At 43.8% G+C, this 14,651-nt stretch overlaps 1 protein-coding gene across 1 annotated transcript in view; it reads left to right on the forward strand.

The window, feature by feature from the left end:
• The window catches only part of OBI1 (ORC ubiquitin ligase 1), a 34,264-nt gene extending 23,967 nt beyond the window's left edge, over positions 1-10,297 (forward strand). The window contains exon 6 of the mRNA XM_063126076.1: positions 7,851-10,297. Within this exon, the coding sequence (XP_062982146.1) occupies positions 7,851-9,417 (1,567 nt within the window). The 3' untranslated portion in view covers positions 9,418-10,297. The remainder of the gene's footprint in view (positions 1-7,850) is intronic.
• The last annotated feature ends 4,354 nt before the right edge of the window (positions 10,298-14,651 follow it).

The following is a 14,651-nucleotide window of genomic DNA, read 5'->3' on the forward strand; positions in this document are numbered from 1 at the left end:
TCGCCAAGGAGGGGAGGTAAGCAGATGTCAGTGGACACACACAACTTTGGCCAAGTCCTGCTGGGATTGCCTCAGCCCGCATTTCTCACCTATGAAGTGCTCTATCAGGAGTGGAAAGACTGCTGATAGTTCCACTATCAATGGGTCATATACAGGTAATTGCTGAAGCAATTACCTGTATATGACCATTGATAGTGGAACTATCAGCAGTCTTTCCACCCCTTTTCCCCAGTTCACCGCTTTTAATCGCAAGGGGTTAGGCTTAGTTTCTTTTGCTTCTCTGTGCTCCATCAGGAGCCTGTACTGAAGGGCTGGGACTAGGCCAGGCATTTTCCCCCCCTTCGTCAAGCCTGTTTTTGTTTCTGGGCATACACAGAGTGCTTCCTCCTTCCCTCCGTCCCACTTAAGGATGAAGGCTGTGTGTGTGCTTCCCTCAGTTTCTGAGAAAACCGATATCAGGATGGGGTGCCTTTGAGCATGTCCAGAGCTTGGCTGCTCAAAGACACGATGTTGTATCTAGTTATGATTTTAAAACCACACATGGCAGGTGGGAGGAGGCACTGTAAATGGATGCAGCCCATTTATGTGGGTGGTGTCCTTTCATGTGGAATTGGGTTGACTGCTTGAGACTGAATTTAGGAATCACAATGGCCGCCAAAGGCCAGTAAGTCTGGCCTCCCACCCAAAGCATGCTGGGAGTTCCACCCAAGGCATGCTGAGAATTGTAGATGTAAACCTAGGTTTTTTATTAAATTCTTTAAAAAATACTTAAACCCCCAAAATTCGTGTTTTTAGATTTTTTCTGATCCATGTACATGAAAACCAGTCTGGGTGAACAGCATTAAGCCAGTACCATCTGTGGAAGTGGGTAAACATTTCAGGACATATGTGACATGCACATACTTTCCGCTTGATAGGTAGAGTTCTTTCATTTTGAACGATTCAAGTTATATGTGGAAGAAACTATGAAGAAGTGACGTCACATCACTGCAGTGTACCTAATGGCTGTTCCAAATGCTAAGCCACACTGGTTAAACATTTTGAGTTAAACATCATGGCAGCGTGTTGTGAAAACCATTCCTAACCATGGTGGCTACACAACCATGGTTTAAAAGCACTCACTAACCATTTGTTGCAAAAGACTTAGCGGACTATCCATGGTTTAGCATGTCGTCTGAGCAGGTTCAGTGTGTGTGTTTTAGGGGGGAGGGGGGGTAATGATTTTCTCCCAGTAAACAGATAAATCTACAAGAGCTCATTATACTGAATAAACATCCACATTCAGTTTGTAGTGCCAGAGTTACACTAGATAGCATGAGTTGCACTTGTTAACACTTAAGCCAATTCCCTAGATAGATAGATAGATAGATAGATAGATAGATAGATAGATAGATTGATTTAAAAAAAATACAGATGGCAGGAAGCCTCTTTGGAAATTTCTGCATCCTTCTACAGAATCAGAGTGTCCTTAAAATAGTGGCTTCAGCGAGAAATGATGGTTCTCTTCCAATATGGCGGTCAGACGTGAAGACGTTCCTGTGGTTTAATTCAGTGGAAATTTTAGTGATGGTAGGCTAGTATATGCTGATGTAGTCTTCCTAGATCTGTACTTCCTAGACATGTCCCTCATGGCCGCTAAAAGTTTGGCCCTTCTCTGAGGCTTTGGAGAATGTGCTTGACTTTTTTCCGTCCGGAGACGCTTGCTAAGAGAAGCTGCACTTGAGAGTACAATGCTTTCTCTTGGTAAGCAAATTAGAGGTCGCCTCTAATGCAGGGTGCATTAAATAAACATATGACACATTTCTTCCATTGGAATTTTTTTGCGAGATCTGCATATAAGTGAACTCTGCTAAACTTCTGTATATTTTGCATGGACCAGTTTCACTCCTCCATGTCAATGCAATAGTTGCCCCTTTCAACAGTGGCGACTCAGTGGACCTGTGAGGCCTGGATCTATTTATCCTTCCATAGAGCACCTCAGATATGTGTAGTACAATCTAGCTGGATCTTGCAAAGTTGGCTGCTGCTTGTGTAGTATAGATGGGGGGAGGACTCCTGCTTGAAGAGAAAGTGGCCTGCCCAAGGCACACAGTGAGTCAACAAGTGACGGCCTCTGCTGTTGAACGTCCAACTACCCATTAATTGGGATCCTGAGTTTGATCCTGCTGGCGGACAGATCCCCTGAGCAGAGTCCTGCTAGCAAAAGGTAGGAGGCAACTTTCACTGATCTTCCCCTTGGAGCCCCCTAAAAATCTGCTCCTGAGGGCCTCGGGAACATTGTGTTATGGGGCGGGGGGCATTCCAGAGGAAGGGAGGATTGGGCAAGACTGAGTCCCTCATTCACCACTTTGCAGCAGCAGGTTTCTCTGCTGGATCTCGGCTCTGTCCATGAACGGAAGAAGCCCTCCTGATCCCAGAAGCCTTGTTAAGATCCAAGCCTTTGCCTTGTGGAAGACAGAAACTGAATGCTTCCTCTGAAACTTGCTTTTTCCTTCTGCAGTATTCTGAAACAGAGGAAATTCAAATGCACTCCCCACCCCCACCCCGCCCTGCTCTTTTTGGGAAGTATGTTTATCAGGCTTGTTGGATTACCTAGCTGAGCATGATGGGAGTTGTAGTCCAACACATGCAGAGGAAACCAGGGGAAGGCTTTGTTTATCATTCATGAGAAGGGTTCAACTTGCTGCAATCTACATAATAGATCTAAACTTGTGAAATGGGGAAGACTTGAACAGGTGGTTTTTTTTCTGATTGAAGCCTGTGATGGGCATCGTTGTGGTTTCCAGAACAAGTGTGGGTTAACACGTTCCTGTTAAAGCCGAAGGATCAGGTAAAGTTCAGAATTCCCTTCGGCCTTACTGTTGTCCCAGGCAGGTTAAGGGACACAATTTCCACAGAAGGGTTTTATCCAAGTACACTGGGAATGTTATGTGTCAACAAGGGAGAGAGCCTTCTCGGTTGCAGCACCCCAACTGTGGCATATCTCCCCCCCCCCCAATTCGGGTGTGTCTGGGGCCAACATTGCAGCTATTTGGATGCCAGCTCAAAACCTTTTCGTTTCCCAAGGGTTTTTTAATTGGTTGATTCTTATCCGTTGTGTTACATTCTTCTACTTTGTCTTGTTTGATCATGAAGATGCAGTTTTATTGTGTTGTGTATTATTTTAATCATATTTGTACACTGCTGTTTTATCCAGGAGGATGAAGGGTGGCTTAAAAATGTTTAAATAAATAAATAAGGTATTTATTTAAATAATAGATTTAGGATGCAACCCTATGTGTGATTAGATGGGGGAGGGGAAGTCCTACAGATCCTAGCGTTCCCTAACCAGCCTAGCTTTTTTTCTGTCTAATCATGCACAGGATTGCGCCCTTAGATTACTTAATTATGTAAAGAATCATTTAAATAGATAGGGCTGACGCCTGCTCTGTCTGGTTGAGAGGTAGGGTTGAGATGGGAGGAGGAAAGTGAACGGGAAGGCGAAGGAGTGTGCTTGAGAGAAGGCATTCTGAATGCTAGGTGTTGGGAAGGAGGTTGCCCTTACACTCTGCTTGAGGACTTCCCTGAGGCATCTGGCTGGTCACTGTCAGCCGATGGGGAAACTATGCTAGACTGTTCAGGCAGCGCACCTCTTCCTTTTTGCTTCTCTTACTTACTAATTATCTTGTATGTCGCATAGAGAAAAGGGAATAAGCTGTGTGTGTGTCTATGAAGAGCCAGTTATGAGAATATGTCCCATTTCACCAGCAGAGTCAGGGCTGTAGTAGGAAAGCTGAGGGGCTAGGGAAAGGAATGAATGCCGGCCCGGCCCTACCATTAGGCAGAGTGAAGCAAACACCTCAGGTGGCAGATACTGGGAGACATGTGGAAAAGTTAGAGGACAGCTGTGTGTGCCACGTGTGCTCGCCCTGCAATCCCTAAACAGATCTGCTGCCTGTAGGTGCAGTGGAAGACATTGTACTATCACCCGTGTTGAAGTAATGTCCCAGTCAACTTCTTATACACGGAATGGCTGGGGTGCCATCTTCTCAGCCTCAGGTGGCAAATGTCTCAAGCCAGCCATGGATTCTAATGCCTTTACTTACAATATTTCCATGCTGCCCCTCAACACAAAGTTGACTGGGCTGGTCACAAACAAAAAGTTAAAACTGTGAAGTGCAACAAAAAGGGATAAAAAGCACAGCTCTTAACCCAGTCAAAACGGCATCGCAATGAAGCTAGCGACAGGAAATAAAAATAGAGCAAAAAACTTTGAAAGCCTATAAGAGAGCATTCCACAATTCCGAGCCCAATTGAAAGTGCTGGTTTTGACCTTTAAAGCCCTAAATGGTTTGGGACCAAGCTACTTGGAGAAGCGCTGTGCCACGACACAGGCCCTTTACCACAAGCCTGTCCACGGATACTCCCTGCTCAAGCAAAGCACCACCACTTTATGAGCCTGAGGTGAGGGACAAACACCACCTTTCTGCAAGCTCTGTGGAGAAAGGGGTTAAACAGGAATAATTTCAGGAATAAAATAATGTGCTGTGAATGATATGTGCTGATGGTGAATTAATGTCAGAACGGGTGTTATATGTATATAACTGCAGATTATAAATGCCAAGGAGACACGTGGGATTTTTGTGGTAGTAAAACAAACTGAATAAAAATTTATTTCAATGTTCACAAACTTTGTTTCAGAATAAAACTTTTCAGACCCTTCCAATCCTTTCTCATCCAATCCTTTCTCTCTTCTCATACACGCTTTCCTTTCTCTCACACCTTCTCTCTTGAACTTTATTATCAGGATTGTTTAATATATACCAACTGACTATCTGCACACTACACTCAAAAGACAACCCTCTTTACCCTGATCCTCTAATCTCCCCTCGAACCAAAGTATTTTAAAAACACTCCCACTATCACCTCAGTCATTCCCTTATATAACCTCCTCCCCCCTCCTAAGATATTCAATCTCCACCCACTCAGGTCAACATTCTAAACACAATAGACTTACAAATCCCTAAAAATACATTAGGGAACGGACTTGTGGGGTGTAACGCCACAACCGCCTTCACCCAAATCAACCTGCCCACACTTTAAGATCAAAAAGAGAGGCTCTTCTCACCTGCCCACCAATGAGAGAAATTAGATAGGTCTCCGTGGCCCCACACCTGTGGAACAAACTCCCACCAGCGGTCTGCCATGCATCGTCCTTACAGGCTTTTAAGAAGGCCTTAAAAATGTTTTACTTCACTATGGCCTTCTCATAAATGACTACTGTTTTGCTGCTACTGCCCTTGTTGTTTTTATTGATCATTTTTACTGTTCGCTTTTATTGTTTTTAATGTTTATTCTGCTTTATGTATAGTTGTAAGCTGCCTTGGGAGGGTTTCTGCTCTGAAAGAAAACTAAGAAATGTTTTAAAGAAATGAATAAACCAGGGTGCCACCACTGAAAAGATAGGTGACCCTATGAAAAGGAGGACAGGGCTCCGGTATCTTTAGCAGTTGCATAGAACAGGGAATTTCAGCAGGTGCCATTTGTATGCATAAAGTACCAGGCGAAATTCCCTCTTCATCACAACAGTTAAAGTTACAGTCCCTATACTAGAGTGACAAGATACAAAAGAGGGCAGGGCTCCTGCAGTTTTAAATGTTGTGATGAAGAGGGAATTTCACCAGGTGCTGCACTTTTGCAGCAAATGGTTAGTGAGCATGTTTAAACCACGGTTAAGTAGCTGCCATGGGTAGGAATGGTTCACATGACACACTCTAGCTCGAAATGCTTAACTACCACCTTGGCATAGTGTGTCATCTGAACAGGGTCATTGATTTTAGTCCTGAGCGTACAGGCGGGCTCGTGATGGGGCGGTACCTAGGTCCCAAGCCATTTGGGACCTTATAAGCAGTCAGTCAGCACTCTGCCTCGTGCCTTGAGAGATCTAAAGAATAAGTAAACTGTGAAGCAAAGTGATCTAGTCTGCGTAAACGCTTTTCAGATCACCACTTCGCTCAGGCGGTTGCTATGTTTTTGAAGTTGTTGGCATCAAGCTCCAAAGAAACAAGCAGCATTGCAAGAGATTTTTAAAATAAAAAAAAATATTAAAAAAAATTTTTTTTTACAGTTCTATCCCTGCAGAGGCTGAGTGAAAGCTATACATCAGAGAGGAATATAATCGCAAGGCTCCAAATGAGTCTCTTTTTTTAAAAAAAAAAAGCCTCTAAAGGATGGTGACAATTACTGAATTTCATCTTGGCATTTTTATATTTGACAAGGTGACATTGTGAATGAAATGTATATTGTAAAACGCTGCTGTGCGGTAAGAAAATGATTGAATGTAAATATTTCAAGATGTGGACTGCTGTTCAAATGTTATCATAAATCTCTGCCATTGTTTTAGGGGATAATTCTTCATGCATATTTGAGTCGAATGGATAGGTCCAGCCCTGGAAGGGTAATCTTCTGCTTGTTATTTCCTTAGCGCTGCTAATGGTTTAATTTTCAGCCATAGACTTTGTGAGAGAGAAAGTATTCTCTGTTCCCTTTTTTTATATATAATAGTAATAATAAATGTGGAATTTTTAAAATTCTAACTAGAGCATAATGACCATGCTTCCACTTGGTGCTTTCCTTAGCTTTTCAAAAATATGGCCACGATACATCCTGGTGTGGCCAAAGCACCCAAGCATTTAGGATTTGGCATACGATCCAATAGAGTCCCAGGTTTGAGTAATCTCATTTGAGTAATCAAGAGGGAATGCTGGAGGAGGCTGTGGAAACACGTGGACCTTCTTCTGCTGATAAAGAGCGAGGAGCTACAGTGTGTACTGCCAAAGATAAAAATCCACTTTGGTTGTAAGGCAACTCTGTTTTATTGAGCGTAATACAGCTGTATGGAGAAAGTTCTACAGACAAAGAACTTCTCAACTGGCAGTGTGAAACGCAGGTATATTTATACATAGTAGCTTCTTAACCAATTAGCAGTCAGCAAAGTTCTAAAGCAAAACAAAGATAGTTCAAAGAAAACTTCTTCATTATACCTTATCAACAGATGGCCCATAACTCTTCTGGCAGTGTCAGATTGACCTGGATAGTCAGTCCTCCAGAACCAAACCACATACAGAGGCCTATGTACAGAGCAGGTATATCAAGGCTTCTGGCCTTGTTTTCTCAGCATGTACCTCTGCCTTCCAAGGGTCAGCACTAGGGCTCTTTGGAACTTGATGCTAATTTGCCTGCATGGAGGTATTGAGCTACACCAGGATGGATTGTGCCCAGTGTTTGTTTCTTCACAGTTTAGTGCAAGATGATCACCAAATTATATGGCCTATCTATGGAGTCTGTGCTCCAAGCCTTGGTGAAAAGATTACAGGAAAAAGCAGGCAGACATGGCTCTGATTGTTGCTAGCCTTCCCATATGCCCACATTCTTCCATCTCTTGGCCTTGATATCTGTGCCCTTCTCTTGCTGTGAGGACAAGTAACATGCAGAAGGTTCCCTAAGAGGTCTATTACCTGGCACCCTCCAGATCTGATGGGCTGAAATTCCCATCATCCCCAGGCAACATGATGGGAGATGTAATCCAACACATTTGGAGGGCACTGGGTTGAGGAAGGCTGGCCTGTCACCTTCTTTTCCTACTCAATGCTCCAGTGTTTCCTGGCCCAGACTAAGTTATGTCTGTCTTCTCATGGAACCACTTTGCCAGAGGTGTGAGTCACCAGCCACTGTGTGAACAGAATGCTGGACTAGATAGGCCTTTGGTCTGATTCACTATGGCTCTTTCTATGTCATTTGTGTGAGATTCGGGATTCCTCCCCTGCTTTAATAAAATGATTTTTAAATTCTTGCATTTTGGTTTCTTGCAGGTTTGGGAGGTTTACCGTAGCGGCACTCCAGTCCAAGTTAGAACAGTGTGAGCGTGAAACGAACCGCCTTAAGAAGGCCCTGCAAAGAAGTGACTCATATATAGAGGAACTGGAGTCCCAGGTTTCACAGCTGAAGAGGGAATGTGAGCAAAGGCAAACTGCCAGTCCCGAAAGCGAAGCTGCCGTTTCCATGGAGGAGAAAGCGAGTGAAAGTACCCCCAACGAGATTGCACTCTTGGAAAGCCCAGAAGAGCACATCAGTCAAAACTGTTTGTGTGCGACCCATAGCCCGGATGATCTCGAGCAGCCGGCTGGGAGCGGACTGTTAGGCAGCAGCAATGATGTCTGCTTAAACTCAGCCAGCCAGGGTGGTTCGGACGAATCCGTTGCGCAGGGCTCCGCTGCACGGGATGTTTTTACGGGCCCCCAGGAGGGTCTCTTGGATATAGCGAGCTCTGATATGGATACCTGTTCAGAGCAAACGTGGGATAAAATCGAAGACTGCGTCCCTTACAAAGAAGAGCTTTATGACCTTCCAGATCCGTGTACGCCTTTGTCACTCAGTTGCCTCCAGCTAAACACTCCAAGCAACAAGGACGAACCTGCTGGGAAAGAGGAGACTACAAGAGAGCCGTCCACCTACCTAAGGAAACTGGAATTTGAGGATTTTGGGGAGGCGTCGGACGACGGCAACAAAGACTCTTCTGAACATAGCGCAAGCAGTTGCGAGGGCGGTGAAAACAAGGCGACTTGCTTTGCGTCGGACAAACCCGTGTTTTGGAACAGATGCCAGCCGCGCTATGATGAGAACTTGGACTTTGAAGGCTCAGAGCCAACCGCTGTTACGAGCAACTCGGGAGAGTCTTCGGCGAAATCCAGCGATAAAACGCACAGTCCGGCTGTGCCTAAAAAACTGCATTCTGTTCGCTCTTCGGAAATGAATCGCACCAGAACCTCTAGCGAGGCGTCGATGGATGCCGCTTACCTTGATAAAATCTCTGAACTGGATTCCATGATGTCGGAATCAGACAATAGCAAGAGTCCCTATTATACTTCCAAGTCGTCTTCTGACCTGGATAATTCGTGCAAGGCAGCTCAACGTCCTGATCTCTTAAACGAAAACGAGAAGAATAGGAAGGAACGGAAGGAGCAAGGCACTCTTAAGTGTCCTCTGTCGTCTGATCCTTCGGAAGAGGAGAATGAGTGGAAACCCACAACTTTTCCAATCCTTTCTCCGTCCGCGTTAGACATCACTGAGCCTTTCCCACTCTTTGCAGGCCGGACTTCAGAAACGAGCGAAATGAAACCTCAGAGCTTCTTGTTTCAACGAGAACTTTCCCCAAGCTTTCTCTTTAGTAACTCTCGGGGATCATTTGACGAGCACAAGCTTGAGTCCCCTCTCTTTAAGGTAGCCCCTGAGCTACAAAACCTCCACAACCAACTCCAGTCTCCGTGGTCACCTTCCTTCATACCCGACAGAAAAGCCAAAAGTATCCATGCGTCAGCAAAAAGGAAAATTCAGAGCAGCCTGTCCAGTGCAAGTCCATCCAAAACAACCAAGAACTGATTCCCTTGTTGATGTTCCTTTTTCTAAACAAAATATATATTTAGTGCTGATGTGAAAATGTTCCGATTCTCCCGCCCAAACGTGAATTCTTCTTGAGTCCTCCTTTGACCTCAGTCTGTCCAGGACTTATATACTGAGTGACGGAGCTTGAAGAGTCTCTCTGTAGAGTATGGAGCTCTTTTGCTGAAGAAGAAATCTTCAGCACGTTCATCGCTTGATAGATGTCTTCAGTTTTAGACACCATGTTTTTCGTTTTCTTTTCTTTTTTTAGTGTTGGGTTATATGACGTCTTCTATCCTGTGAGGAGCTGCTCAATGTCCAGTTACAGGGTGTGACAGATCTTCAAAACGGTTTCTCATTGAAACCAATCTTTATGTGGGTAAGGCACCTGTGGGGTGGCTTCTCTTGTGCAAAAATATGGTGGCAGCTGTTGCTTAAGCCCAGCTTCTCTCTGAACCTGGGTTTCAGAATAAAACATTTGCCTGCTCATATCTGCATGAGTTGGTCTCTCTCTCTCTCTCTTTCTCTCTGCTGAATTGGTAGGTTTCAGTGTGTAGCTGTTAGTATCTGTCTTTCTCCCTCCCCTTTGGCAAGTTTTCAGTTGGAAAAAAATGCCTTTTTGCTTAAGACGGAGAACCCAGTTATTTTTTGTGTCTTTTTTCTTAATTAAATACTGCTTTTAACTTTCTAAAAAAAAAAAAAAAAAGTTCCACTGTTGTACAAGGCTGTGTGATTTGTGCCTGTGTAGTTCATAAAAATGGGTTGCTATGCTAATGGCTTGTTTACCGAATGTGCACTGAGCATTTTACATGAATACTGTACTGTTTTACATTAATACTGCATGCTTTTCTATGTGGAATGAATAAAAAGCAAAGTCACAAGCACCATAATTTTTGATGTTGCTTCAAATATTGAATTGGCCCAAGAAGAATTGAGAACTTCTGCAATTAGAAATCCTACCCCAAATTTTCATTAAGCTGTTCTCTGTGATAGAAATACGTACCAGTTTTGTCAAAAGTTGTGCAATAATAATATAGCTGTTATCTTGGATTTCTGTTATGCAGTTATTTATTTAATAAATCAACATATTGGTTATCCTACAGGTATACATGGGGCTATCACACTTTTAGGTGGATAACAACCCTATCAATTAGGTTAGGGGAACCTTCCCCAAATGGTGCCCTCCAGATGTTTTTGACTTCAACTCCCATCAGACTCAGCTGCCATAGTCAATGTTCAGGAATGCTGGAAGCTGAAGTCCAAAACATCTGGAGGGCACCAGATCTGGGGAAGGCTTGATTAGGATGAGTGATTGGCCCAACCTACTTATTATGGTACAATGGGTTGGATCCAGATTTCATCAGGTTTGAAGCAGACTAATTTCAATCAATGTCAGGTAATTTTACTAACTCTAAGCATGACTAAATCTGGATCCCAACCCCATATCTCCTAGTAACGTGTAGCTGAGCATGTGTGAGCCATCGTATTAACTTCTTCTTATCCCATGACCCACTTCACTGGAAGCTGTCTAAGGGCCAAACTAAAAGTTAGTGAAACATACACAGTTGAGCTATGCATGCTAGCCTTCTCTACTTTCCTGCAAGCATGTGATTTGGATTGGGACGGTGGTGCTCCAGGAGAGGGGGATATAAGCCCCTCATCCGTTTTCATCCTGGAATTCCGCCCTCATGGGGTGGGGGGTTAAAAACAGGAGGGAAAACCAGTGATTCCAAAGAGGACTTCTTTATCCCTTCCATGCCCTCCGCCCCCACCCACCCCCCAGGCCAGGGAGTGGATTTTTAGGGTGAAAACTAGAGGGACAGAGGAGAAGCTTAAATCCTTCTCTCCCAGTGTGCCATGGTTCCAATCAGAATCAGGGCCACACATGCTTGCAGGAGAGTAGGGAAAACAATTACGTAGCCCCATTATGTGTGATTAGGAGAAAGTTTAGTTTGGCCCGAGGTTGGTGGCCGTCACATACTGAGGAAGTAAATTCCAAAGCTGAACTATATACAGTGTGAAGAAGTAACTCCTTCTGTGTGTCCTGAATCTTCCCACTATTCAGCTTCGGGGAATGACCTTCTGGTTCTAGTATTACATGAAAGCTGTGGCCAGGGTTGATTCTGCTTTTGTGCTTTGCTTTAGATCGAACCAGTGCACAGGTACATAAAACTAGACAGATTGTGTAACCTATGGAAGAGATCCCCACCAAAAGATGGTTCTTGCCTGCCCTCAATGTAGGCATCCTCCAGCTACCCTTCTGTGGTACAGGAATGTTTGCCTAGCAAACGAAAAGCTGTGCAATGTGCAACACTAGGATACTTGCTTTTTCAGTGAGAGTCAATTTCTCAGTAAGAAAGTAGATCATTCTCTACTTTAGAAAACTGATTATTTTTTCCACCCTTTTAAAAAATACTTTTTTAAGTAGAAAGTGCTCTACTTTCTTTTATGGCAGGGGTGCAGAATCTCTTTAAGCCCAATGGTTGGATCTCATTTCAGAGAAGATGTTGGAGGCCACATTCTGGGGGGTGGAGGCAAAGGCAAGGGGGGAGCAAAGTATCAAAATTGCCTGAAATGTTTTATATTTATATCCTGCCTTTTTTTTCTCCTTAAAGCGTACATAATCCTCCTCCTCTCCATTTTGTTCTCACAACAACAACCCTGTGAGGTAGGTTGGTCTGAGAGTCCGTGACTGGCCCAAAGTCACCCAGTGAGCTTCCATGGCCAAGTAGAGACTAGAAGAACCCAGATCTACTGCCTGCCTAGTCGAACACTACACCATACTGGCAACAAGAGCTATAGCTCTTATTCCCGGTATCTACGCCTTAGGAGTAGCATTTCAGTCTCTTAGAATGGGGAGTGGGGACTGCACAAAAGTCAGGAAACCACCCCAATGAACCGTGGTTAGGGAGAATGTGGTGGAGAAATGGGGTGTGGACATCTGCGAAACCTCAGGAGGGCCGGAAATGGCACCTTGTTATGAAGTTCTCCTCCTTGCTTTACGGCCTAACAAGTATCAAAGCTTACAAAGAAGAGTCTTGTGGCACCGTAAAGGCTAGCAAATTTATTATGGCGTAAGCTTTCACAGACCAAGTCCTCTTCATCAAATACATGAAGTGTAATTTTGCTTACACTTCAGGCATCGTATGCAGTGGAAAGCTTATGTCGGAATGAATTTGGGTAAAAGTGAAAGCTGCAAAGCTCTTTGTTGTTTTTGGTAATGTAGTTATCCCTCTGGAAATGATCAAGCTGATTGATCTGGCTTTTGATTACACTTAAACTGATTTTGTTAATCCCATTTGCAAACTAACTTCTATAGGGGCGTTTTTGAGGATATTGAAGGAAGAGTGCAGATTTTACCATTTAATGAACACCACTATTTGCTGTTAAAAGGAAAGCTCATCTTCTAAACTTTTTTTCATTCCCCATTGCACTAACACACCAGAGCCAAAGTGTGCTTCCTTTCATCTAGGCTCTACCAATTAAAAAGTGGGCCTTGCTGCTTTTGTCGGCTAAACGTCAGTTGATTGCTTTGAGATATGAATATCTTGGGTTACTCCTGAGTAAACATGCACAAGTCTTGGCTGTAAATCTGATTGCAGTTCTATTTATAAGATTTGTTATCCAATGAGAAGATTCCCCATTGCCTCTTGGTGGCAGGGACAAAGGTCCTGCCATTCTGTCAGTCCAACTGATTCTAAGTCTTGGTAACTCTTACAGCAGGGCGCTGATGCATCATGAGATTTCATCCAATGAAAGTTTAGTCACTTTGCAAAATCCACATGTGCCTAATCTGGATGAGAGCCCTCTCTGATGATGATCTGTTACGGGGGTTTCCCTTAGAGTGCTGAAAAACAAGTAGAGTTGGGCATTTCACATGCAGTCCAACTTCATCCCTCCCTTTTGTGTTATCCCTGCTATAAGGATAGTAAGCTACCGTATTTCTTCGATTCTAAGACGCACCCCATTTTTAGAGATGTTTATTTGGGGGGAAAAGGGCATCTTAGAATCGAAGAAATACGGTAATATTGGTCAGTATTATCCCAATATGGCAGATGGAGAGCATGGCTCCCTCAGCCACAAAAGGCCACATAGGAAGTTGAGCGTAGAGGTGAGGTTCAAAGCCAAGCACTTCTTGATCCGTAAAACAATTTTGTAGCTAAAATCCTCTAAATTAGAGACCTAGTTAATTTGGGTGGGCGGGGTTACAATGTAGGGTGACCATATGGAATGGACAGGGCTGCTGCATCTTTAATAATTGCATAGAAAGGGGGATTTTGTATATATGGAGGGCCTGGTGAAATGTCCTCTTCATCACAACTGTTAAAGCTACAGGTGCCCTGCTGTCTTTTAAATCTGGTCATTCTAGTATAGCTCCTGCAGTTTTAACTGTTGGGATGAAGAGGGAATTTCACCAGGTTCTCCATATATACAAATGACACCTGCTGACATTTCCTTTTCTATGCAACTGTTAAAGATACAGGAGCCCTGTCCTCCTTTTCATATGGTCACCCTACATAATCCCTCACCATAGACTTTACTGGCTGGGGTGTTGCAGTCCAACAACATCTGGAGGACCACAAGTGGCTCATCCCTGAATTAAATGTCAGAACAAAATGGTTTCTATAGAGGGTGTGTGTGTGTGTGTGTGTGTGTGTGTGTGTGTGTTAGGCAGAGGTTTCCCCCCTTTAAGTGGGGATACCAGGGAGCGGACCCGAAACCTTTTACAGCCAAAGCTTGTGCTCTTCCAGTGAGTTACAGCCCCTCCCCAAACACAAGTCAGAAGTAAGTGCATCTCTGTGGATAAACATGAACCTTATAACCCAGATGCACAAAGGGTTACACAAGTGGAAATTGCAGTATTAACATATCCTCTTTAAATTCAGATCTTTCCCTTTCATGACCCACTCAAGGGCATAGCGTATGCTTCATGTTCAGCTCTGTGCACATTGTTTAAATATTTAATAATGTGAGGTTTGCACACAAACCGATGTGTAGCGAAATAGTTACTACAAATGCAAGGCTACACTGGCTACATACAAACAGAACTTGTCCATCTTTTCTGCTCTTGGGCATTTAAACTCAACATTGCCCTGTTTTGAATCTGGATCATATAACTCCAAATTGCCAGATTTAACAATTGAGAGTGATTGTGGTGGCTGGTATGCCGTCCTAACACTGTAGGTTAATCTATCTTGTTTTTGCAGAAGTATTTGCTGATGCTGTTCCACAAT

The sequence above is a fragment of the Elgaria multicarinata genome, chromosome 5, assembly GCF_023053635.1.
Source record: "Elgaria multicarinata webbii isolate HBS135686 ecotype San Diego chromosome 5, rElgMul1.1.pri, whole genome shotgun sequence".
NCBI classification, from domain to species: Eukaryota; Metazoa; Chordata; class Lepidosauria; order Squamata; family Anguidae; genus Elgaria; species Elgaria multicarinata.